The sequence below is a fragment of the Emiliania huxleyi genome, assembly GCF_000372725.1.
Source record: "Emiliania huxleyi CCMP1516 unplaced genomic scaffold EMIHUscaffold_24, whole genome shotgun sequence".
NCBI lineage: Eukaryota > Haptophyta > Isochrysidales > Noelaerhabdaceae > Emiliania > Emiliania huxleyi.
In genome coordinates this window covers 813,078-837,500 of record NW_005200250.1, presented here as the reverse complement: position 1 = coordinate 837,500, position 24,423 = coordinate 813,078, and the positions used below count along the sequence as shown (strand labels likewise).

Genomic DNA, 24,423 nt, shown 5'->3' with positions numbered 1-24,423 from the left:
CGCGGTCCGACGTCGGTTGGTCTTCGGCGTGGCGAGGGCGGGCGCGCAGAGAGGCCTTGCCGCCATCGCGTTGCCGCCAAGGAAAAAGAATTTTTTGTCCAGTCGGGGTCAGTGCAATCCATCACTGCAACACGCACGGGGTCGGGACTGAGCTGTGCGGCGGTGACATTCCAGTTGTCCTCGACGACTCGAGACGGGATGTTCTCGTGCAGGTACTTGTTGAGTCGTTGGGAGTGCTTTTTGCACGCGTCGGCTTTGCGTTTTCCAACAGTGATCTCGCCCATCTTGCCGCCGACCAGTAGTGCGCGCCAGCGTCGCATGATGAGCTCGAGCTCGTCCGCGGCTGTCCAGCCATTGGTCGGCGCGGCGCGTTTCCCCGGCGGAGGCTTGTGACGCGCGCGGAGCGCGTCCGCAGTAGCTGGAGCGCAGCCTCCGGACCCCCTCTAAGCTCTGGCATAGCGAAGATGCGCAGGTCCGACCCCCACTAGAGGTTAACATCGTCGGAGCTTCCGGCTGGGGACATCTAGGGAAAGCTGGCCGTTTCCGCAGGCGAAAGGATAAGACGGATTTTTAAAGTTAGCAGCCTCCGCGCACCGCGGCGGCGCGGGTCGATCTGGACGCGGCTGTGTCGACAACGTCGGGCCGAGGAGCTGCCACTAGCGCCGTGGTCGTGATGATACGTGTGTGTGTGGTGTGCACTCACTCACTCACTGTCCTCCATGGGGGTGTGGGGACGTGGGGTCCGACGAAGCAGCCGACAGTTGTCTTGCATGGCACACCAATCACATTGATTGCGTTTGCATTTAAGAGCCGTTATCCGGCAGTAATAATTTCTCAAAGAGGTCTCAAGCCGCTCCGCGTGAGAATCCAAGGCGGCCGGCGCTCCTCCCCCCCCTAACTCGTCTTATCTGTTGGCGCGCTCACGTAAAGTCCCGTGTGCACCCAAAGCTGGAGGTAAAAATTAACAGAGGCCAGGGGCGGGGCTGCATTTTTGCCGTCGTCAGTCGCCGCATACACACATCCCACCACAGTACGAAGTTTCAAAGGTGCTCCTGGACCTTGTCTCACAACACATTTACACACACAATTCACCCTTGGGGACCCGCCCCAGCACACAGCTGGGACGACGGCAAGAAACCCAAGGGTGAACACACACAACGACTCACAAAAAAGGTCGTGCTAGGTTGGGGCAAGGGGGCAAGCCGAGAGGCACGACGTCGCCATCAAACACGGGCGAGAGAGGCGGGCGGGAGCGGCCATTGCTGTGGCGAGTGCTAAGGAGAGCGAGAGGCCGCAGCCGACGGAGCGCGTGCGCCCGGCCGCCCTCTCGGTCGAGCAGAGGCCATCATGGTACGCCTCGCGGGAGCAGCCCGGCGTGCTGCACGGGAGGCGTGCCTGCGTCACCTGCGCTGCCCGCGTGCGCTGTCGCTTGGCGGTGACGCGCTTCTGGCGCCAGAATGCGCTGTCGCCGTGCGCGTTGCAATTCGCTGGATCGCCGCCCCGCCAATGGCCGCACTCGGACACACGCGTCGCAGATGAGGCAGTAGCAATTCGGGCAACGCCGCCTCGTTGCCATCGACGGGCGCCGCGACCAGCCTCTTGGTCGCATAGAAGGAGTGGAGCGGGCAGAGCGCCCGCTGGTGCGGCAGGTGCTCGGGCAGCAGGCACATGCAAACCAGAGGCAGTAAGTTAGGGCATCTCTGGGCGACTATCGACAGACGGGCGCCTGATGCAGCGGAGATCTGCACGTCGCCGCCTTCGAGCGTATCAGCGTCAGCGGCGGAGCTTTGAAGCGGCGGCGCCACCTCCTCCACCTCGTCCTCGCTCATCGCCGCCTCCTCCGCCTCCTCCGCCGCCTCCTCCGCCGCCTCCTGCTCCACCTGCGCTTCCACCTCGGCCTCCGCCTCCACCTCGTCGTCGCTCATTTGCGCCTCCTCTCCCTCCTTCTCCTCGTTTGTCACCTCCATCTCCTCGTCGCCCAGCGCCTCGTCCCGGCCATCCTGCTCCACCGCCTCGCCCACTTCCTCCTTCTCGCCTCCAGTGGCGCCACCTGCCAGTGGCTCTACTGGGGGCCCCGCCAGCGCTGACCCCTGCGCCTCCTCCTCCTCAGGCGCGCCATCAGCCCCACTGGGGTCTGCGGTGCCGCTGCTGACTGCATCCACAAGTGATTCGTCGGCCTCCGGAGTTTGCCTGGCCTCGCCACTCTCAAGTGCGGCTGGCAGTGGGCCGCGGGAGGCTCTCAGTCTCTCCACCTCATCCGCACGCGGCTCTCGCTCGGCACGTGGAGGTGGACGGTAGTCGAACCTCTCCAACCAACAGCTAAGGCCGGTCTCGCAGCTTGTTGACCACCTTGGTTACCGCTTCATAGCACCGGCGCTGGTGTCTTGTGCCCTTGGCCTCTTTCAAGTACCCAAACGGTGCCGAAGCGTGATTCGATTGGCTGCATTTGCTGGGCATTCCGAGGAGACGCCGGTCCACATCCCTTGCGCCATCGTCGGCTCCGATGATGCCACTCCGAGTCTGTGTCCACAGCGCGCGCATCAACCCTGATCCTATCGTCGCAGCCCCACAGGTCAACGTACTCTTCGAGTTCTGCGACCCCGGCTACTCTTCCTGCGTGCATGCGTGCGCAACTGCGGAAGTCCGGAGCAGTGTCGAGCCACAATGGCAGCCGCCATATTGCTGCGAATATCCGGTGGCCGATGGAGATGTTATGGTGCTTACTGTCTGGGACAGCAACATCGGCGTCTGGGACAGCATCGACGGCCTCGTCGGCTATGCTGCTCTGCAAGTTGACAGACCTTTCATAACGACGCTGCCCTTTCCTCTGAGCCTTGGAACATACGGCAGGGGGGGCGAGGTTAGCATCAGCATCGAATGGACGCTACCTTCGCCATCACCCTCGTCGCCCTCGCCGCCGCCATCCTCCGTCGTATCCTCCCCTCCGCCCCCCTCCGCCTCGCCCTCCCCTCCGCCGCCAACGCCATTGTCGCCGCCTCCATCACCGCCGCCACCCTCGCCTCTGTCTCCTGGCCAGCTCGCCCCACCACGCTCGCCGCCACTGTCGCCGCCGACCCAACCGCCCCCCTCCGCCTCGCCCTCCCCTCCGCCGCCAACGCCATTGTCGCCGCCTCCCATCACCGCCGCCACCCTCGCCTCTGTCTCCTGGCCAGCTCGCCCCACCACGCTCGCCGCCGCTGTCGCCGCCGACCCAACCGCCCCCCTCCGCCTCGCCCTCCCCTCCGCCGCCAACGCCATTGTCGCCGCCTCCATCACCGCCGCCACCCTCGCCTCTGTCTCCTGGCCAGCTCGCCCCACCACGCTCGCCGCCACTGTCGCCGCCGACCCAACCGCCCCCCTCCGCCTCGCCGCCCTCCCCTCCGCCGCCAACGCCATTGTCGCCGCCTCCATCACCGCCGCCACCCTCGCCTCTGTCTCCTGGCCAGCTCGCCCCACCAAGCTCGCCGCCGCCGCCACTGTCGCCGCCGACCCAACCGCCTCCCTCCGCCTCGCCCTCCCCGCCTCCGCCAACGCCGCCCTCGCTGCCGCCGCGGCCACCGCCACCGCTTACCCCTCTGCCCTCGTCCCGGACCTGCCCGGAGTCGACCAAGGCAATGCGGCTAATGAGCGACGCCGACGAGGGCGATGTGGTGATCTTTGTGGAGTGCTACTTGAGCTTCGTCCGGCCAGGAAGCGCGATACTACTCAAACACCGGTCTGACGCGCTCGAGTCTAGTGTGATCGGCCAACGTGTCAGCTTCACGTACAAGGCGTACCGGGTGCAGAGCCTCGGCACGCCATCGCGCCAGCGTCGCCTGGCGGTCGGGTTTGGGCTTACGCTCACAACAGGGCTCGCTGCGGGAGTCACGTCTGGCGACCTCGTCAGTGCAGCCCGCCCAACCCCACCCAATGCGATTTCGCCGCCACCTCCGCTGCCTCCACAGCCCTCGCCGCCGCCGCCATCGGCACCAGCACCAGCCACCCAGGCAGTGGATCCGCTCGAGGATCCGCAGGGCCCTGGACCCGTCGCGTGGGTCTGCGGCGCCGCTGCGAGTGGGGCGTTGTTGCTCGTGCTCTGCTCCTACCTCCTCTGGCGCCGCCGCCGTCACGGGTGTGATGACTCGGCAACGCCACCGAAGTTGACGCCCATCGACGCGATCTCGCCAATCAGATCTGAAAAGTCGGGAGAGGAGAAGAAGGACGACCGATTGAGCGTCGCCACGATGCCCTCGCTCGCCGTTGACGTGCTCACGCATCCATCTCGAAATGCCAGCGTGTCCAACCGGGGTAGCACCACCAGGATGTCTTTGTGATAACTTGGACACCTGATGGTAGGAGAGGCCCGCGCGCAGATCGATGTGTGGGATGGGATACGCGATACCCCCTCCGAAGGAAAGGGTCGAGTTCAGCTAGTTAGTTCAGTAGTTCAGTATCTTTCGCGCACACGCCAGCATTCACCATTCTACAACCAGATATCCATACACATGCGAGCTAACTTACTTTGGACGATTCGAAGGCGCAGTGCGGGCGGAAGGCAGTTCGTCCTCGGCGCACACCCGCGACCCTCTGCTGGGTTCCAACTTTTGGCGGGGCATGGTATGGTACAAATATAGGGTCGGGCCCAGGGGGGGGGGGTATGGTGCTGACCACGGTAGTCTGCACGGTCTGTCATACCTGGTGTGGGGCTGCTGGTCTGTCAGCAGGTGGGGGGTATGCTCTGTCGGCGCACCATACCCCGCAAAGAGCCCCAACCCTCGATATCGTTGACAGTTTTTCCACCTCTCGGACACCTCTCGCGTCTCACCGAAAGGCCAATCGACGACGCTATCCCTCGGCTCGTGTCGCCGAGCTCTCGGCAATCGACGATCGCTGTTGCCGTTGGTCCGAGCGGAAAGCTCCTCGTGCCCGCGCGGGCTCTCGTTGCCGCATGTCCATCGCACGCCGCCGGGCTACGCTCCTCACTCGCCTGCTCGCCTTGCTCCTCTCCGTGGCCTCGCTCGTGATTGTCGCCACACCGTTTGCACCCTGGTACGACGACACGGTCCGCAAGTGGGATGAGCTCTTGAGCGGCGACCCATACTACTATGCCCTCTTTGTGGCCTTCACAGCCGCCATCGTCGGCGCCTCCATGGCGTGTGCTGCCGCGGAGCACATCGAGGCGTTGGGAGAAGGCGCTCTGCTGCATGGGCCCGAGCCGCATCGCATGGCCTCTGTCAAGGCTCCGCACCGCACAGCAAATGCTGGTCTCGCCCTGTGGTCCGTGGGCCGGAGCTGGCTGCTGGCATGCCTCCAGAAGGAGCAGCACCGCCTGCTGCTGCTGTGCCGCGCGGTGCTGTGGTGCTGCCTCGCCGTGGCCTGCATCGCGCCGTCGGGGAGCGCCGTCGGCCCGTGGGGCGGGCACTTCGCGCTCGTCACTGCGGCGGCGACGGGCGCGCTCACCCTCTGTCTCTCGCTTATGCGGAGGGACGCCTCGCTGCTGGCAGCCTTTCTGCACGCAGACGTGGTCTGCCTCGGCATCGCCGTCTGGGTGGTCGGCGCGAGGCGGCGGCTGTCGAGGGATGGAGACTGCCCGTGGGACGCGTCCGCCTGCCCCGACTGGAGGAAGGCGCTGCGCAAGGTGTCGCTCTACGCGGGCGTCGGCGCGCTCGTCCCCATGGCGTACCTCGGCCTGCCCTTGTCACGCAGCTCGTCTCTATGGCGGGCAGCCGGCCGCACGTACGAGGAGTCGATTGGCTTCCACAGGGCGATTGGCGCGCGCCTCCCCACACAGGGCGAGAGGAGGGAGGGGGCGGGGGGGGGGGGGAGGGCGTTGTCCACCGCGAGCGCCGCAACCTCAAACCCCGCCATTCTGCCCTTGTGTTCGGGGGGAGCGGGAGCTGCACGGTGCCCGTCAATACTCGCCGCAGCTGCTGCCGTCTCCGCCTCGCAGGGCACGGCATGATGGCTCTGCTCTCGCTGCACGCCGTCGGCTACCTCTCCGCCTGGCTCTCCGAGTCGCTCGAGAAGCTTGTCGAGGCGCCCGTTCGGCGGGAGGGGACGGCGGCGGCCCAGAGCAGGCGCCGTTCACACCCGATGCTGTGAGCAGGAGCTATCGGACTGGCTGGACTGCGCCGGCTGCACCGGGATCAACAACCTCGCAGGGCTGATCAGCTGGTCCTGCGGCGCGCTGCTCTGGGCCGCCTCGCAGCCGCGCTTCCGGCGGCGGCGGTACTTTGCATTCTACGGCGCCCACCAGCTCCACTTCGCCTTCTTCTTCTTCGGTTGCACACACTGGCCCGCGCTGCTCGCTTGGCCCGCGCCGCACCGCTCAGGGTGTGCGCCTCCCCCCACCGCGCTCGCGAGCCCCCGCCGGCTTTGCGCGAGTAGGTGCGCCCCGCTCGTCGTCTTCTTCGCGGCGGACGCGGCGTTGCGCTCCCACTACCTGGGCTCTGGCACCGCCGCCGCGGCGACGGCGAGGGGCGGCGCCGTCGTGACGTTGCTCGTGCCGCTGCCGCCGCCGCGTGCGCCGCTCGCCACTTCGCCGGCCTCCGAAGCTCACGGCGCGAGCCGCCCCAGCACGGAGGAGGGCGGAGCAGGCTCTCCACACGGCTGCCCGTTTGGCGGCGGCGGCGCCGCCGAGCAGGGTCCGCGGTGGGAGGGCGGCACAGTCCAGCTGGCGTTGCCATCGCTGCGGCGGTGGCAGTGGCACCCTTTCTCGATCGCCGGCGACCTGGTCGCGCCCGACGGGCGGCGCGCGCTGCTGGTGCACGTCTCCCCTGCGCGCCGGTGGACTCGCGCCTTGCTCGAGCGGGCTGGTGAGGGCGACCCCTCCGACGCGGTGGAGTCGGGGGCTGTCCGCCCGTCCGCCTTGCGTGTGCGCTGCGTCGGCCCCTTCCCCCCGCCCCCCGCCCTGCTCGAGACTGAGGCGGCGGCACGCCACGGCGTGCCCACCCTCCTCGTGGGCGCTGGCTCCGGCGTCGCGCCGCTCGTCGGTCTGCTGCGGAGGCTCGCTCGCGGGCGCGTCGCCTCGGACGCGCACGTGCGCCTCGTTGTGGTCGTGAGGCAGCTGGGTGCGCTCGAGATGCTCGACGGCGCGATGCTGCCACGCAACCGCTCGACAGGCGAGACCTCGCTGCCGTGGCTCCATACCGAGATACACCTCACGGGCGGCGGCGGCGGCGGCGGCGGCGGCGGCGGCGGCCGCCATCGCAGCCATTCGCAGACCGCGCCGGAGGAGATGGCGGTGGTTGGAGCAGCGCTCGACACTGTGCCAGACGAGGCGGCCTTGTCTGCGAGGGCGACCACCACCGCCGACGCCCCTCGGCCCGGTCGGGCCGGCAGCGAGGGACGGGGCGGAGGAACGGGGCGGGCTGACGCGAGCAGTCCTGGCGGGGGGCAGCGCGAGGGGAAGAGCAGCGGCGGCGGCGCCGTCGCCTCTCGCGCTCTGGCGGGCGCGCGAGACTTGTTGTCTGCCGGCCCCGTCCGCGTCCTCGAGACGGACGGCTTGACAGTCCGGCTCGCCGCCGCGCCGCACGACATCCCGCCGCCCTCGCGCGGAGGCGGGGCCGGAGAGAGCCTGCAGGCGCTCGAGGTCTCCTCGATGCTGGGGGCGCTGGTCGTGATGTACGCCGTCGCCTTCCCGCTGCTCTGGGCGTCGGACGAGGCGCCTCTCTCGCGGGCACGCGTCCCCACTTCTCTCTCGGGCGGGCTGGGCTTCCTCGCCGCCCTCGCTTCGGCCTACGTCGGCGCGGCGGCGGCGCTCCGCCTCCACTCGGCCGCTCTCTCGCTGCACCGCTGCCTCCGCGGAATGGCGCGCTCTCCGTCCCGCTCGGCCTCGCCCCGCGCCTACGTCGGGGGAGCCCTCGTCGGCGCCGAGCCGGGAGGCGCTGAGATGTTGGGCAGCCCGCGCCGTGCGGCCGTGTCGCAGGGGCAACGGGCTGCTGGCCACGGCGCGGCGGCCCCAGGCGAGCTGCGCGTGTCGTTCGCCCGAGGACGGCCGGCCCCGGCACGGGTCGTCGAGAGCATGCCGCCGGGCTCGCGCGTTGCCGTCGGCGGACCGCCCGCGTTTGTGGACGCACTGGCGGCGGCGCTCAAGCTGCAGGGGAGAGACCCGCCAACGAGGCTCACACAGTCCATGTGACGTTGTGAGCCGGCGACTGCCGATCGCCACGCCAAGATGCTTGGCTCACCCAAGACACACCGCATGTGCACATATGTCCAAACATTCGAGATTCGTACAGTGTTCTCTACGGCTCTACGTACCTGGGTGTGTGTCCTCTACGGCTTTAGCCTAGAGAGCTCCGCTCTTCGCTGTTGATGTGGAAAAAACTCGCAAGCTCGCCGTCGCGGGACCAATCGCCCGTTGTTCATGTGGCTCAACCTGTGAGCTGTGTCCTGTCCGCTCGAGACTGCTCAAAAGCTGTGCTCGCAAAATACGTCAATACTGACTAGTCAACACAAATCACAAATCACAAACAAGCGAGGCCGCGTGTGGTACTCCTGTGCTGCTCCTGTGACTACTCCACTCCTGTGCACGTGTGTGCTGTGTGCTCTTTGTGTGTGTGGACAATGATCAATGTCAGCTGACAAAGCAACTGTGTTCACTTCGTCTTCCCGCTGCCTGGCTTGAGCTTCTTGAGGATCTGCTCAAAGACAGCATTGTCGATGACCTCGAGCACCTCTCGGGCAACCTCGACGCGGTGGCGGACGTGCTTGATTGCTTTGCCGGGAGTCCACCCCGCGTATAGGATGAAATAGGCCGCGCAGATGGAGGCGCTGCGGTTCTGGCCGGCGTAGCAGTGGACCAAAACGCGCTTGCGCTTGCGAATGGCTGCATCTACTAGCTTTGCTCCGCGGATGATGCAGCGCCTTGCGGTGATCTTGTCCTCCTCGCTCTCTCCGCCCTGCTCGTCCTCAAAGAAGACCTCTTCGTCGGTGAGAGCAGAGCCTCCGTCTGTGCTGCTTGGCGTGACTGTGCTCAGCACATAGGGCGTCTTGTGCTGTGCTCGGCACATAGTGCGGAAGCGCTTTGGCGCCTTGCGGTTGCCCACATACAGAGGTGCCGGCTGCGACTTTGTCTTGAGGTTGGCGTACGGGCTCGGAGCTCCCGCAGCCGTCTCTGGCGAGTCCCAGGCTTCCCACGGCTGACTCTCCCAGCGGCGCTGCGCCGCCTTGCGTGACAGCCTGTGCGATTTCTGGATCGGCTGCTGGACCATCGGTGGCTTGGTGCTAGACGCTGTGCGGCGGCGGCGGCAGCGCACCATCGGCGGCTTGTGCAGACGCGGTGTGAGCTATGTTTAAGCACGAAATAGCGTCCAAGAGATGCTCGAGCGCTCGGGTTGCTTCCTTGCCGTTTCGTTTTTACTGAGTAGAGGGAAACGCGTCTCGAAAAGAAATAACCGGCCCGATCCCATGCGCGGAGTGTCTGGGTTCGAGGACGACAGGAGGGAGAACGACGAGAGTGGGACGACCGCGAGGTGGCATGAAGGTTGCAGCGAGAATCGGCGAGGGACGGAGGGAAGACTGCGAAGGGAGATATAGAAAGAGGCAGACGACCAAGGGTTAGGGTGGGCGACGGCTAGCACCACACTCCTCTCCTTAAAATCCCTGTGTGGTGGCGGCGTGACGTCCTCCCATCCCTCCCTTGGGTTGTCTGTTTTCTTTCTTTCTTTTTCGAGGAGTCAGGGGGTGGAGACCCCTATACCCCCCTACCCCCCTACCCCTCCATTTGGGCGTGTAACGGACGTCCCACGTGGTAGCTGAGCCTCTACGCCGCGCCCTACCCTACCCCCAATCATCTCGAACCCTGCGTTTGGTGGCCAACCACGAGATGACGGTGGCGGAGGCGGAGCAGGCAGCGGCGGCAGAGGGCTGCACCGCGACGGCGGAGGAGGGAGCGCTGCTTTACGCGCGCGAGCTGGGAACGGAGGCGTCCGCAGCAGCGGCGGCAGGGGCGGCGGCCGAGTCTATGATGGCGGCGGAGGCGGAGCAGGCAGCGACGGCAGAGGGCTTGACACTGGTGCGCTCGTCGCGCTCCAGCACCGGGTTCGAAGGCGTGTACGCAAGGTCGAAGGGGAGAGGCTTTAGGGTGATGCGCAAGCTTGATGGTAGAACGCAGTACATTGGCTGCACCGCGACGGCGGAGGAGGGAGCGCTGCTGTACGCGCGCAAGCTGGGAACGGAGGCGTCCGCAGCAGCGGCGGCAGCGGCGGCAGGGGCGGCGGCAGCGGCGGCAGGGGCGGCGGCCGAGTCTATGACGGCGGCGGAGGCGGAGCAGGCAGCGACGGCAGAGGGCTTAACACTGGTGCGCTCGTCGCGCTCCAGAAGCGGGTTCGAAAACGTGTGCGCAATCTCGAAAGGCAACGGCTTTGCGGTGAGCCGCTGGGTTGATGGTAGAACGCAGCATATTGGCTGCACCGCGACGGCGGAGGAGGGAGCGCTGCTTTACGCGCGCAAGCTCGGAACGGTGGCGTCCGCAGCAGCGGCGGCAGCGGCGGCAGGGGCGGCGGCCGAGTCTATGACGGCGGCGGAGGCGGAGCAGGCAGCGGCGGCAGAGGGCTTGACACTGGTGCGCTCGTCGCGCTCCAGCACCGGGTTCCAAGGCGTGTACGCAAACTCGAAGGGAGGCTTTAACGTGAACAAATGGGTGCGCGGTGCAAAGCAGTACATCGGTTACGCCGCGACGGCGCAGGAGGGTGCGCTGCTGTACGCGCGCCATCTTGGCGCGGAGGCATCGGCTGCGACCGATGCAGCGGAGGACGAGTACGCGGGGCGCCAGACGGTCGAGATGTCGAATGCAGCCGTAGAAGGGAGTAGAGAGGCACAACCAGCGACGGCGTCAAGGACGCGGCCCAGGCACAACCTCATCCACGGACGGCGCGTGCAGCGGCTGATGGGTCTGCCCGCCGAGATACACGCCCTCGTGCTCGAGCACCTCGCAGCCAGCGCGCCGCCGGCCAGCTTCGTGGCGTGCGCCGCCGCCTGCGCTGCGCTCTTGGAGGTGTACACGCGGCACCGCGCTCAGCTCTGGTGCTCTGCGCTCAGCCGCCGGGTTCGCCTCCAGGGTGCCCTGCCCGGCGTTCAGCGCGACTGGCAGGCACTCTACCGAGCATTACTGGGCGGGCGCGACGGGCTCGAGGCCAAGGGGTGGGCGGACGACAACAAGCTCGACAATGCGGACGAGATGCGCCACGCGTGGTGGCAGGCCGACGCGCTGGCGTTCAGCGCCGCCAACGGGCTGGTGCTCGTGCGCTATCGCGGGTACGAGGACGAGGGTGAAGACGAGTGGAGGCCACTCACGCAGCTGCGCCCTTACGAGGAGCGGCCCTCCGCATTGTGGCGCTCGACGAAGCGGACCAAGGGTGAGGCGGTGGAGGTGGCATGGGCGCCGCCAGACCACCCCACTGCTAGGTGGGAAGCCAAGGTGATCGCGGTCCGCGCACGCAAGGCGAAGGTGCGCTTCCTCGGATTTGACGCGAGCTGGGACACCTGGCTCCCGCATGACTCGGACGAACTGTTCCCGGCACGGGCGGGGATTCCCTCCAACCCGTCAACTTAAAGACGCTGTTTGTGGCCCTGTACAAATGGGTCGGGCGGCAGTGATTAATGGGGACGTCAAGAGCCTCCATTCATCTTGCCATACGTGCGTACTCTGATCTCTGAGCCCAGCCTGACCTCTCGGAGTGGTGAACGCTGATGTCAACTGTACTATAATAACTAAGTAGTTTTAGCTCTCTTAACGGACTTGGCCTCGTCGTAAACGTCGAGCGTCTCCTCTGTGAGAGCTCTTTGTGCGGACCACTGTGCTCACATGACACACGTTCCTAACGCCTAAAGGCCCTCTCTCCTCTCTGGACTCTGCTATCTCTCGTATCTGCGCGTACAGCGCGCACACACTGGAGGTACGTGCGTCTGAGGTGTACCGGTACCCCGTAGCGCGCGTAGGACCGCCGCTGTTGTACACCGCTGTTGTACACCATACGTGGCTGGGTTCACAGCGATTGTAAAAAAAAAAGAAGGCACCAAATCACGGTCGCGGCCTTCCGACTCGCGCCTCCGCCTCACTGGCACTATTGTAGCCCTGGCCGGTGCGCGTGCGAAGTCGAAGTTCCCGAGTGAAAATTCGAACGCGTTCTCTCACGGTGACCAAAAAATGTCCACCTCAGAGGCACCTCCGGAGGCAGGCCGCCGCACGCCGGCGACACAGCTCCAGCTGTCGAACTGACCCGCAGCTCCTCTCAGAGCGGAAACTGTGACGAAAGTTGACTGAAGCGGTTGTCAGGAATCATCATACGGATCACATGGTGGCTCTCTCATGACGGGCCGCCCGACCGCTCCTGGGTGGCACTGCCACCGGTGTCGCTCGACGTCCTGTCGACAGCGTGCCGACAGCGACACAGACCATGTGGTACGCGTCGAGTATCGACCTCTACTGCTTACCCAGTCTTCGAGTGTCTCACAAAGCAGCCCTTGGAGTGTGAAGGCTTCTCACAAAGCAGCCCTTGGAGTGTGAAGGCTTCGTAGCCCTCCGAAAAAGCAAGCGAGTGCTCACAAAGACGAGGCAGGCTGGGCAGGGCTCGGCGGCACACGGCGGATGCTGTGCGTCACTGGGCCACAAATTTGGTTTCGGCGGCACCCTCGACCAAACCTTGCTCAAGGTTCTTGGGTGCAAAGAGCGCGGCCACAAGTCACAGGGCCCGCTCGTCCATGCGACCGGCAAAGGCTGGGTCAAAGAGCACAAGGGACAGTACTGCGACGCGCTCCATGTCAAGAACGGAATCGTCAAGATTTGTCTCGTCGAAAGCCAGGGCGGCATCGCGCCGCCAACCAAGAGAATCATCTTCAACTTCGCCAAAGAGGTTGGCAGCCCGAGCGCCGTCGACCGCACCGACTACGGCACAGCCTCCTGCAGGTGCAGCGCCCGGGGCTTCGCCCAGCACCACTCGCAACAGCTCTCACGCGCCGCCGTCTGTGGCGACGCGCAGAACATCAACAACGCTGCTCGCAACATGCGTGTCGCGCACTCATTCATCACGCATTGTACCAGCGCCGCAGGGTGTGCGCGGAGTCGCAGAGCGGCCCGGCGCTGCGCGGCGCGAACGCGTTGATCTTCTCCTCCTCGCTGCAGCCCTTGGGCAACGGCGCGCCTCCCCGCTGCTCGTGCCGCCGCTCGAGCTGCCCCATCATAGCCAGGTATGCCGTGCTGATCCGTTCCTGCAGCCGCGCCAAGGACATGTCGCCACCGCCCGCCACAGCGACCTTTGCCAGTCCGCCGACCGCGCGCGTCAGAGAGCCCGGCGCAGAGGTAGAGCCGCCCCCAGACGACGACGAAGCGCTGCCTGAGGCACCGCTGGCCGAGGCCCCGCTAGATGTGGCGCCAGCCGACGATGTCGGTCTTTCGGCCGTAGCCGGCGCCGCCGCGGCCGCTGCTCCCGCATCTGCGCCGCCGCCGAAGCGCAGCGCCGCCTCGAACGCCGCCAGCGCCTCTGGCAGAGGCAGGCGTCGCACCTTACGCTCGTAGACGAGCCCGTGCAGAGCCATGACCAGCTCTCGCGTCGCCTCCTCAGGCCAACCGGCCGCCTGCCGCGCCGCCCGCAGCAGCCCGCCGCCGGCGCCCTCCTTGCCGTCCACCATGTCCCAGATGTCCTCCTCGTGGACGCTCTTGAGGCCGCTGGGCTCGCCGCCCGTCAACGCCATCAACAGCGAGATGCCGATCCCGTACGCGTCCGTCTTGGCCGAGTGCTGGTTCGAGTCGAGGAAGTTTGGGTCCGCAAACCCGGTCGAGTATATGGTGCTTGTAGCATTGGTCGCCACGGTCATAGACCCGCCCGCCCGCTCCTTGGCGAGACCGACATCGGAGAGGAAGGCGCGGTAGACGCGCCTAAGGAGTGAGCTCTCGAGCGATCTAGAGCAATCTAGGGCAATCTCGGGTGATCTCGGGGTAGACGCGCCTCTCGCCCCCCGCCGTCTGCAGCGGCAGCAGCGCGCCGTCGAGCAGGATGTTGGCCGTCTTGACGTCGCGGTGGAGAATGAGGTTCGAGTGGAGGTGCACCAGCGCCCGCGCCGCGTCGCACAGAGCCGACAGTCGCTGCGACCACGACAGCCCCGGAGTGCCTTTGAAGCCGAGCTGCTGCAGTCGCGCCCGCGCGTCGGGTGAGAGCAGGAGGTGGTCGTCGAGCGAGCCGCCTCGCATGAGCGCCGTCACGATGCCAGCCGCCTGGGGCGAGCCGCAATAGCCGAGAAGCGGCAGCACGTTCCGATGCGCGCACCTCCGCAAGCTGGACACCTCGTCCAACACCTTCGGAGCATCCACCCCAGACAAGGCTCGCTTGACGGCGACGCGGCCCCAGCCTGGTAGCGAGGGCAGCTCCACGGCATAAACAACGCCAAAGCCGCCACGCCCAACCTCTACCGCCGCCTCGAGCGCGCCGAGCACCTACAGAGGCGCGCTGGCCAAGGCGGGTGGGGAGGTGCAGCGAGGGAACGGCTCCTGCTCAACTCACACACCTCGTCGGCGCCCAGCTCCACCGGCGCCGGAGGGTCTCTGCCGCCTCTCGCGCCTTGGCCATCTGCCGGTTGGCCTCGTTCGCCTCTCGCCGCCTCGCGTCCTTGGCCGCTTTTTCCGCCTCCCGTTGCTCCTGCTTTGCCCGTTCCTCGAACCGGGCTCGCTCTCGCGCCGCCTCCGCATCAGCGTCCGCCTCCAGCGCCGGCGCTGGCGCCGCCGCATCCCTTCCCCGCCTTCGTGACCGCCCGCGCTGCTGGCCGCGCGCCGGCTCCGCTGCTCTCGCACCGCCTCGCAGCCGAGCAGTTGCCCAAAGCGTCATGTGGATGAAGGAGGCCCAGAAGAAGAACACACAGGCGAGCGTGTTTGCCGATGGGGGCGTGCCGACGGGAGCGTGTTTGCCGATGGGAAGCTTACGTACGATGAGCATGAAGTAGTTACAAAAGAGGACGACGTTCGCGAGTGGGACGTGCAAGCAGGATGCAAGTATGCCTGCCTCCACCACTGCTATGACGTTGCCTTCCACCGCAGTGCAGAACAAAGACATGAGCGCAGCGGCGAGCAGAGTGGCGAAATGCTGCTTCAGCAGCTCGCACGCCGACAGGAGGCAGCCAGCCGCAGCAGCTAGCATCGCCTGAAGCGGGCGCATGTCGGAAGACAGGAGGGCCACGACGCGCTCCCCCGTCCGCTGGCGCCTTTGCGAGCGCCTCCGACCCTGCTGAGAGAGTCGCCGAAGGATGTTCAAAGCATAGATCACAACGAGCGCTCCACCATACGACAGTAACCGGTCCATCACAGACCACTCCATGCGGTGCTCCTCGAAGGCCTGTAAGCTCTCCTTGTGACCCCTCCTCTCGGCCATCTGTTGCGCTGTATTGCCTGATTTCGCACCGCGCGCCGTCGTGTCCGCGCCCGCTCGCAGCAGCTTGCGTACAATGGTGTGGTAGTTGAGACTTGCGGCGATCATCAACGGAGTGAAGCCGTCTCTGCCGCGGAGTGAAACCTGCAGGTCGACCTCCGCGCCGTGTCTTATCAGCGAGTCGACCACGCGCTCATGGCCCTTCATGGTGGCCCGCAACAGTGCGCTCTGGTTGATCTTGTCCAGAAGGTTTGCCTGCGCCCCGCGCTGCAGCAGCAAGTTGACGGTGGTCAACATGCCGTTGATGGCGGCTATCATCAGGGCAGCGCCGCCGCTGCTGTCCTGATGGTCGATCTCAGCACCGTGCCGCAGCAGCGTCTCAACAGTCTGATCGTGGCCTGCTGAAGCGGCGGCCAACAGCGCAGTGCCGTTGCCTGCGTGCTTCGACGAAGGGGGTGGTCGTCGTTGCTGGTCGACCTCCGCGCCGTGCCGCAGCAGGATGTCAGCCACTTGCGCATGGCCCGCGCGAGCGGCGTGAATTAGCGCGGTGCTGCCGTCGATGTCGTCCTGCAAGGCGATCTCTGCACCGCGTTGCAGCAGCACGCCGGTCGCCCGCTCGCGACCCTTCTGGGCGGCATACATCAGCGCGGTGCCGCCTTCGCTGTCCCGCTGGTTGATACCTGCGCCGCGCTCCAGCAGCAAGTCGATCATCCGCTCGTGGCCGTTCGATGCGGCAATCATAAGCAGCGCAATATCTTTTACATATGTATCCGATGGGAACGTTGCGTTGACGTGCCCCCCATCGTCGAGCCACGCCATCACGGTGTCACGTCGCCTCCTGCAATCGCCAACGCGATCTGCTCATTGACTTGGATGGTCGACTCGCCACTCGCAACCTCGAGGTGCCTTTTAAAGGCCGCAACACACCCACTGTGGCCCTTCTCATTGGCCAGCGTCATGGCAGTCTTTCCATCCCCGCTGATCGTCTGCATATCCGCGCCGCGCTGCAGCAGCAGCTCGACCACCCACTCGTTGCCTTGCATGGCGGCGAGCATCAGCGCGGTGGCGCCGAGGCTGCTCTGCAGGTTGACTTGAGCGCCGCGCCGAAGCAGCAACTCGACCACCCGTTCGTGGCCTGTGAGAGCAGCGTCCATCAGCGCGGTGCGGCCGAGGCCGTCCCGCAAGTTGATCTCCGCGCCACGCTCCAGCAGCAACTCGACCACCCGTTCGTGGCCTTTGAGAGCAGCGTCCATCAGCGCGGTCCAGTCATTGCTGTCCTGCAGGTTGACCTCTGCGCCACGCTGAAGCAGCAAGTCGATCACCCGCTCGTGGCCGTTGGTGGCGGCGAGCATCAGCGCGGTGCGGCCGTCGCTCTTCTGCTTGTTGATCTCCGCCCCACGCTGCAGCAGCAACTCGACCACCCGTTCGTGGCCTTTGCCAGTTACGGCCATCAGCGCGGTGGCGCCGTCGCTGTCGTGCGAGTTGACCTCAGCGCCGTGCCGAATCAAAAGCTCGACCACCCGCTCGTGGCCTTTTCTGGCAGCGTGCATCAGCGCGGTGCGACCTATGCGGCTCTGCAGGTTGACTTGAGCGCCGCGCTGCAGCAGCAGCTCGACCACCCGCTCGTGGCCGTTGAGAGCAGCGCCCATCAGCGCGGTGACGCCTCTGCTGTCCTGCACGTTGATCTCCACCCCACGCTGCAGCAGCAGCTCGACCACCCGCTCGTGGCCTTCGATGGCGGCGTGCATCAGCGCGGTGCTGCCGTGTCCGTCCTGCAGGTTGACCTCAGCACTGTGCTGCAGCAGAATGTCGACCACCCGCTCGTGACCGTTGACGGCGGCGCCCATCAGCAGAGTCACGCCGTCCCTCTCACCACCGTCGAAGCCCTCATTGACCCGGCCACCACCGACGAGCCACGCCAGAACCGCTTCTGCATCGCCGAGAAAAGCCGACTGCAAAATACCAGCCGACGGCACTGCAATCGTTTCCGTGGCCTCGGCAGGTTGATCTCCGCCCGCAGTGGCTAGGCACACGAGGAGTAAAGCTGGCCGCGGCATATACACCGAAGCCTGCTGTATCTCAACCCGCCGCCCAGTCAAGCCCTAAAAAAGAAAAAAATGTCACCGCGATGAGAAAACTAACTCCAACTTCGGCGAGACGCGCGATCAGTCAACCATCCGCCCTGACATTATACACGCGCAACGTACCGAATGTGCTGCGCGCGCATGCCCGTCTCTCCGCCAGCGGCATCAAAAACTGCATGTATGTGTGTATCGACGGTGAAGAACAGCCAGGCTCGGACTGGACACCAACGGGGTGTGGGTGGACGCGAGCACCCGCACGCGCCTTCCCTTGTGTACACTATAGGTATAGCGCGCGGCGCCCACGAGGAGTGTTTTTTTTATCACACGAAGTCGGCATCAGGTTCGGCATATTACTGTCGGACGTGCTGCGATCTTGATCGACGGCCCCCCCAGGTGACAACTCGTCTCAGAGTTTGACCGTCTCAGGGCCTTGGACACTCCCTGGGTCAAGAGCACACATGCCCGCTCACAAGGCGCACACAAGGCTCGACGAAAGCGCGTTGCGAACACGAACCTCGCGCCTTTTTATTATTAGCCACTTCACAGCGCCGCGCCGTACCGGATGCGGGGCGCGAGGCCGAGGGCGGCGAGGACGGCCTGTCCCATGCGGAGCAGCAGCACGCCGAGCAGGCGGCCGGCACCGCGGGCGGCGGAGGGCGCACACAGCGCCGCGTGCAGCGCGTCGAGGAGGAGGGGCGGCGGCGCCTTGGCCGCGTCCATGAAGGGCGCCGTCGAGAGGGGCGGCCCGCGCACGACCGACTTGAAGGCGTGCGCGACGCCAAACGCGTTGCCGATCCGCCCGAGGCCCGAGCGAGGCCTGTCCTGCGTGGGGCGGGCGTCCAGAGGAGGGCCGTCAGCGCACAGCCGCGCCAAGCGAAGCGCCGCCGGCGCGCGCGAGGGTCCCTCTCATCCGCGCACACCGGGTGGGCGCCCCACGTGCCTCCGCGGCAGGAGGCCATGTAGCCGAGCACCGACCAGGCGTTGACGCCGACGGCGCCATACTTGAGGGCGGCGACCGCAGCGTTGACGCTCTGCGCCGGCGCGGAGGCCGGGGCGAGGATGGAGCAAGAGAGGGAGCCGAGGCACGCGTCCGAGTTGACAAAGGGGACCGCCGCGCCGCAGAGGTACTCGCCCGGGTCGGCGCCTGCGCCGGAGCGGAGGGCGGCGGTCGCGTGCGGGCTGCGGGCAGCTGGGTGGTGGGGGTCGTGGCGCGCTGCGGTGCGGGGCCTCGCGCGCCGCCGGGCAGCTGCACGACGGCGAGGGCCGGGCAAAAGGCCTCGGTGCGCAGCGCCGCCCCGTCGAAGCTCGCCTCGCCCGCCACGCCGCAGTCAAGGAGCAGCACCTACAGGGAGGAGGTCACCGAGGTCTAGCCCGGGTGTAGCCGAGACGTGACTCGAGTCCGACCGGCGGCACCTCGTCCTCGGCGGTGAGGCGCGTGTGCGGCAGGGAGGCGCCGACAACGGGCGAGGCGCGTGCGCCGTAGAGGGCGCCGAGGGCGGCGCGGCGCTTGTGGGCGCCGGGGTAGTAGGCCGGGACGGTTGGCTGCGCGGCGATCGTGGCGGTGAGGAGGGAGAGGAACTCACCGCGCTGCGGCCAGTCGCGCGCGACGACGACGACCTGCGCGCTGAGGCAGTTGCACCCCCCGTTCCCCTTTTTGGCCGTAGCAATCAGGGTGGCCGCGTGCCGCAGCTCCTCGCCGCTCCACGCGCCCGGCGAGACGAGCCACGGCGTGGCGCAGCCGAGCTCCGACGTGATGCCAACGTGCGGGCGGCCGGCGCGGTCGAGCGACGCGCGGACCGCGGTTGCAGTCTCCTCGCTGCCCGTCAGGTGGACATGCCCCACGAGCGGGTGCGTGCACAGCGCCGACGCCTGCTCGACGCCGCGGTCGAGCGTCACCGCGACGATATTGCGAGCGATGAGCGGCGCCAGGATGAGGAGGAGGGGCGGGCTTAGCCACGGGCGCAGCGGGTGCAACTTGAGCAGCACCGGCTCCGCGTGCTGGAGGCAGCGGCTCAGCACGTCCACCACGCCGAGGAAGGACTGGTTGCCGGCGCCGAGGACGAGGGTCACCGCGCCGTCCGACGGCTGCCGCTGCAGCGGCTGCGGCGGCGGCTGCGGCGGCGTTGCCTCGCGCACCGCGCCCGCCGGGTCGGCCCACAGCTCGGCGACGCAGCCGGGAGCGCCGGGCCCCAGACCGATGGGCCCGTACCGCGAGGAGCCGTCGGCGGCGTCCTCCTCCATCCGAGCGAGCGACTCGCGGCCAGAGGTTGCCGCAATGTAGGTCTTGAGCCAGTCACTCAGGATGCTGCCAAAGACAAAGCGCACAGTCGCGCCCGGCACCGCCCGGTCGGCCGCCGCGATGAGGTTCAGCTCGGTCTCGCGCGCGACCCAGTCGCCTGCGCGCGACCACTCGTCCTCGTGGACCTTGGAGAGCACCTCGGCTGCGAGAGCGACGCGCTGTACAGGAGAGGAGCGAGTGAGAGGAGAGAGAGGAGAGGAGAGAGAGAGGAGAGAGAGGAGAGGAGAGAGAGTGAGAGGAGAGAGAGGAGAGGAGAGAGTGAGAGGAGCGACCTCAGCCGCCGACGACTCCCTCCACGCCGGTGCAGCGGCGGAGAGGGTGGCGAGCTGCTCTTCGGCCATCGCCATGCTTCGGTTGTCCGCGAAGAAAGTTCTCGGCCGTTTCTTCAACCTGTGGTATTCACAGAAAAGCACCGGGCCCGAAAGCCAGCTCTATGTCGGCGCTTCCGCCCACGTCGCCCGCCGGCCACTCCGCACTCGTACACGCGCGGGATCGCAAAAATGCGAATGCGCTCCAACTTCGGTGTCTTCGGTAGTGTGGGGACTGCGACAAGGGACCATCCGTTTCTTGTATTATTAACAACGAAGCTCGAAAGCTCTCAAAAAAGGTTTTCGAGTTCAGAAAAAAGAAGCTGTTTTTTTCTTGCTCACGTCTCCGACGATCCTTGAGGCTCATACCAGTAGTTGACTGCGATCGTTGACTCGCGCGGCCCGTCTGCGCGCTGCGAGACGGCGTGCCACCACAGCGCCGGCAGGTAGAGCAGCTCGCCGGCGGACACCTCGACGCGCAGCGGCCGCACCTCGGCGGCGCTCCCCTCGTCCTCGAGGTCGACGGCGGACCACATCTCCTCCGAGGTGGGCTCGTCGAGCTCCGCCCGCAGCACGCCCCGCCCGGCCGCGGCCGCCGTCCTATCGGTCGCTGTGCCCTCGGCGGCGCCCTCGCGGTACGTTGCGGCCGGGTACGGCCGGCGACGCAGCGCGCGCCCCTCCTGCGGCGGCAGCAGCTCACAGCTAAGCAGGGCATGCATCATTGGAGCATTGGCCATGAACTAGCCCCTCCTGCGGCGGCAGCAGCGCGAAGCGCTTCCTGCCGCGGACCACCACGTACAAGTTGTCGAACAAGTCGGCGTGCACCTGAGCGAGGATGGCTGAATTATTAACTCAAGGATGGATTATTAATTAGAAAGGTAGACAACTACTGATTGGCGTGCACCTGAGGACGGATGGATTAATTATTACCAGGTAAGTATTAATTATCAACGAATGAACTACTCATTGGCGTGCACCTGAGGGCGGCATCACCCGTCAGTGTCATTCGGCAATCAAGACACGCAGCCTCGTCTCGCAAGTCGGCGCGCACCGTGGTGCGCGCCGCGTCCTCGCCCATCCAAAAGTTGGTCGCGGCGGGCGGGGCACCTAATCTCGGTCGATCTCGCGTGATCTCGCGTGATCTCGCCCATCCAAGACTTGGTTGCGGGGCGGGCGGTCCACCAAAGGCTGCGTCGGCCCACGCCAGAGACAAGTCGACGTCGCGCCTAAAGACACGACCGCTGGACAAATCCAGACGCCGTGTCGCACCCACACACCCTGCGGCAAGTCGATGCCGCGCCAGAGCGGCTCGAACTCGGTACGCAAGCTCGAGTTCTGGTGCGAGGCGTATACCACCGGCCGCCCCGCGCGACGGTCGCCCGTCGCGCCGCAGCCGCCTCCCCCCGCGCCGCCGCCTCCTCCGCCTCTCCACGAGCCGTCGCTGCCGCCCTCTTCGCCGCCGCTGTCACCTTCAGCGCCGCCGCTGCGACCGTCAGCGCCGCCGCTGCGTCCGTCAGCGCCGCCGCCGCCTCGGGTCGCCGGCTGGAGGGGAGTCTCGATCAGGTCGACGAATGCGGAGAAGGGCATCTCCGCCTCGTGCGGCTTGACGAAGACCTGCTCGCCGGCAGGGCCGGGGCTTGGGGGGGGGGGGGGGGGGGGCTGATGGGGAGGGGCTGGTGTTGGTTGGGCTGGGGTTAGCGCTTCAGTGGTAGCTCTCAGGGCGAAGCTCAAAGGGGCTGAGGTCCTGCTCGCCGGAGGCCGTGCGTGTGACGGCGTCGCCGAGCCCGTCGGGCGTGCACGCCACGTGCACGAGCTTGTCCCCGAGGGCTTTGCGCAAGTAGGCGTGCGACCTGATCAACAACGACGTCGACACTGACGGAGTCTTCTACTTGACGTGTTGCGCGCGCGTACTAGTTGCGTGCGACCAGCAGCGCAGCGCCGGCCAGTGCCCCACGCAGCCCGACAGCACCACCGGCTGCCTGCGCCGCCGCAGTGCGTCAAACTGCGCCGCCGCCAGGGCAGGGTCCCGCGGCCAGCTGGTCGCGTCGAGCCGCGGCACGCCTCCGGGACATGTCGTGGACATGTCGTGGACGTGTTCTGGACATGTCCGCGCGCGCGTCGAGCCGATGCACGCCTCCGGCAGGGCGCGGGACGGGCGAGGAGAGGGCGAGACTGCAGAGCGGGTCCGCCTCCTCGCATGCCGGCGCCTCCTCTGCCGCCTCCTCCTCCTCCTCGCATGCCGGCGCCTCCTCAGACGAAGCCGCCGCCTCCTCTGCCGCCGCCTCCTCCTCCGCCTCCTCCTCCTCCTCGCTGCCCGGCGCAGAGTGCTGCTGCTGCTGCAGCCGAGAGACGTGTCCTGCGTCCTCTCCGCCGTCGCCGGTGCCACTGCCACTGCACATCCGTGCGGCGCCGGTGGCGGTGCTTCTGAGAAGCGCACCGCGGCTCCGGAGGAGGGAGAGGTTCCTCGCCGCCGCGGCGGCGGAGGAGACCGCGCCGAGCCCCTCGCCCGCCACCCGCCTGCAGCAGGGGAGCAGTTTGGGAGCAGCAGGGGAGCAGCAGGGAAGCAGTTTGGGAGCAGCAGGGGAGCAGCAGGGAAGCAGTTTGGGAGCAGCAGGGGAGCAGCAGGGAAGCAGTTTGGGAGCAGCAGGGGAGCAGAAGATCTCGGCTAGATCTCGCCCGCCGTCCTCCCCGTGTCATATCTCGGCCAGATCTCGCCCAGATCTCGGCTAGATCTCGCCCGGCGTCCTCCCCGTGGACATGTCGGATGGCGCCCGACGCGGCCGCGGCGCCGCCGCTCGCCACCTCGCCCGCCGCCGAGTAGATCGCGTCCACCACCTCCGACGCAGCGCTCAGCGTCGCTCCCCCGACCGCGAGCAGCGCCTCGCGGGTCGGGTGACCGCTCGCCGCCTAAGGGAATTCAAACTTACCAATTGGAGCGCTACTCCACGCCCTCTACGCTGGGGTGCCGCCGCCCAAGCGATTCGGGGCTCGGGCCTCGGCTTGGCGTGAGCACCGCCAGTGTTGCCTCCCGACTGCCGTCGGACGTCGCTGTCTGTCTGCTCTCGACTGCCGTGTGCGTGATCTTGGGTCCGTGTCAGCCTGTGGGCTCAATCTAGCCGCAGCCCTGCGCAGCGCTGCGCCAGCCTCCGCCCCGACGGCCGACGCCACAACCGACACGCCCGCGCCGACGGCGCGCGTGAGGTCCTCCGCGACGCAAGCCGCGGCGCGCGCAGACTGCACGAGCTGCTCGGTCGAGCGCGAGACCGCCGTCGGCTGCGAGCGCGGCTCCACCTCCTCCTTGAAGGCGGCGAGCGCGCGCTCGAGGCCAGACGTGAGCCGCCCGGCGCCGTCGCGCACGGCTAGCGCCGCCCTCGCGCCGCCGTCTTCAATCGTGGAGGCGATCGCAGCCGCGCGCCGGGCCGCGGCTGGGTCGGCGGGCGGCTCGGGCGGCGGCGGCGGCAGCCCGAGCAGCCTTGCGAGCTCGTGGAACTCAGCAGCCGTACCGCGCATGCTCAGAGCCGTGTAGCCAACGTCCTCGGCTCCTGAGCTCAGCACCGCCAGCTCGCCGTGGCTCGACCACGCAAGGGTGCGCTGCTGCAGATCGATGACCCACGGCTCTGCGTCAAAGCCATCCTCACTGGGACGCGGAAAGAAGGAGAGCTTGCCGGCGGCCAGAATGAGCGCACCCTCTCCGCGAGGCGCGCGGCGGCCGCTGGCGTCGACCGCGACCCGCTGAGAGACGTCGATGCAGAGGACGGCCTGGACCATAATCGTCTCGACTACTCGCCAACGAGGAGACAGCTCCCGTCGCTCAGCAACCCTCGCGCTCCACAGGCCCTGGCGGCCTCTGGCTGGAGGTTCCCCACGCCGGCGTGTTTTCTGAACCCGGCCGCAGAGGATCCCAACCCCGGGCCCCGAAATCACAGGATTACGATTCACACGACAGAAAAGGCGCAGACGACGTGTGCAAAAAAGAAAAATTCTTAAGCTGGCGCGCACTGGCATTAGCAGTGTCGTGCAAAAAAGGAATTTTCGGACGTATCTTAGGCGGTCGCACAGACCGCCCGCTGCTCCTCTCGCCGCTCTTCCTCAGCCGCAAGCTTCTCCGCCTCTCTCGCCCGCAGCGTCTCCTCTGCTGCCGCGCGCTCAGCGGCCAGCTTCGCCTCTGCCTCCGCCGCAATGGCTCGCCTCTGCTCCTCCAGCGCCGCCGCGTTCGCCGCCCGCCGCGCCTCGTCCGCCGCCAGCTCTGCCTCCCGCCTGCATGCCGTCTGCTCGCGCTCTCGCGCCGCCGCCTCCGCCTCCCGCTCGCGCTGCTCGCGCCGCCCCTTGACCTCGAGCGCCTTCTCTGCAGCCTTCTCCGCCGCCTCCGCCTCTCTCATTGCTGCTGTGAGAGC

General features: G+C 67.0%; 6 protein-coding genes across 6 annotated transcripts; 2 read left to right on the top strand and 4 right to left on the bottom strand.

Annotated features, from left to right (window-relative positions):
- Positions 1 to 1,400: 1,400 nt before the first annotated feature.
- On the bottom strand, positions 1,401 to 3,396 carry EMIHUDRAFT_100584 (hypothetical protein; the record flags this gene model as incomplete). The annotated part of the gene is made up of 2 exons (XM_005778927.1): positions 1,401 to 2,050; positions 2,889 to 3,396. The coding sequence occupies 2 exons, from the start codon at positions 3,394 to 3,396 to the stop codon at positions 1,401 to 1,403; spliced, it is 1,158 nt and encodes a 385-aa protein (XP_005778984.1).
- A 1,705-nt stretch (positions 3,397 to 5,101) lies between these two features.
- Positions 5,102 to 6,229, top strand: EMIHUDRAFT_353960 (hypothetical protein; the record flags this gene model as incomplete). The annotated part of the gene is made up of 4 exons (XM_005778926.1): positions 5,102 to 5,750; positions 5,930 to 6,015; positions 6,086 to 6,188; positions 6,210 to 6,229. Coding segments are annotated over exons 1-2 (634 nt in total), but the record flags the coding sequence as incomplete, so codon positions are not given.
- Positions 6,230 to 8,381: 2,152 nt separating this feature from the next.
- On the bottom strand, positions 8,382 to 9,196 carry EMIHUDRAFT_435101 (hypothetical protein; the record flags this gene model as incomplete). Its single annotated transcript, XM_005778925.1, has 1 exon — positions 8,382 to 9,196. A coding segment is annotated over one exon (617 nt), but the record flags the coding sequence as incomplete, so codon positions are not given.
- A 612-nt stretch (positions 9,197 to 9,808) lies between these two features.
- Positions 9,809 to 11,536, top strand: EMIHUDRAFT_100582 (hypothetical protein; the record flags this gene model as incomplete). Its single annotated transcript, XM_005778924.1, has 1 exon — positions 9,809 to 11,536. One exon carries the CDS (start codon positions 9,809 to 9,811, stop codon positions 11,534 to 11,536), a length of 1,728 nt encoding a protein of 575 aa, XP_005778981.1.
- Positions 11,537 to 13,882: 2,346 nt separating this feature from the next.
- EMIHUDRAFT_64653 (hypothetical protein) lies at positions 13,883 to 14,272 on the bottom strand (the record flags this gene model as incomplete). The annotated part of the gene is made up of 1 exon (XM_005778923.1): positions 13,883 to 14,272. A coding segment is annotated over one exon (390 nt), but the record flags the coding sequence as incomplete, so codon positions are not given.
- Positions 14,273 to 20,339: 6,067 nt separating this feature from the next.
- Positions 20,340 to 22,468, bottom strand: EMIHUDRAFT_435100 (hypothetical protein). Its single transcript, XM_005778922.1, has 8 exons — positions 22,164 to 22,468; positions 21,955 to 22,090; positions 21,774 to 21,879; positions 21,330 to 21,643; positions 21,212 to 21,255; positions 21,081 to 21,136; positions 20,771 to 20,854; positions 20,340 to 20,724 (listed from the first exon to the last, which is right to left on the bottom strand). Exons 1-8 carry the CDS (start codon positions 22,426 to 22,428, stop codon positions 20,368 to 20,370), a joined length of 1,362 nt encoding a protein of 453 aa, XP_005778979.1. The 5' UTR covers positions 22,429 to 22,468; the 3' UTR covers positions 20,340 to 20,367.
- Between the last annotated feature and the right edge of the window lie 1,955 nt (positions 22,469 to 24,423).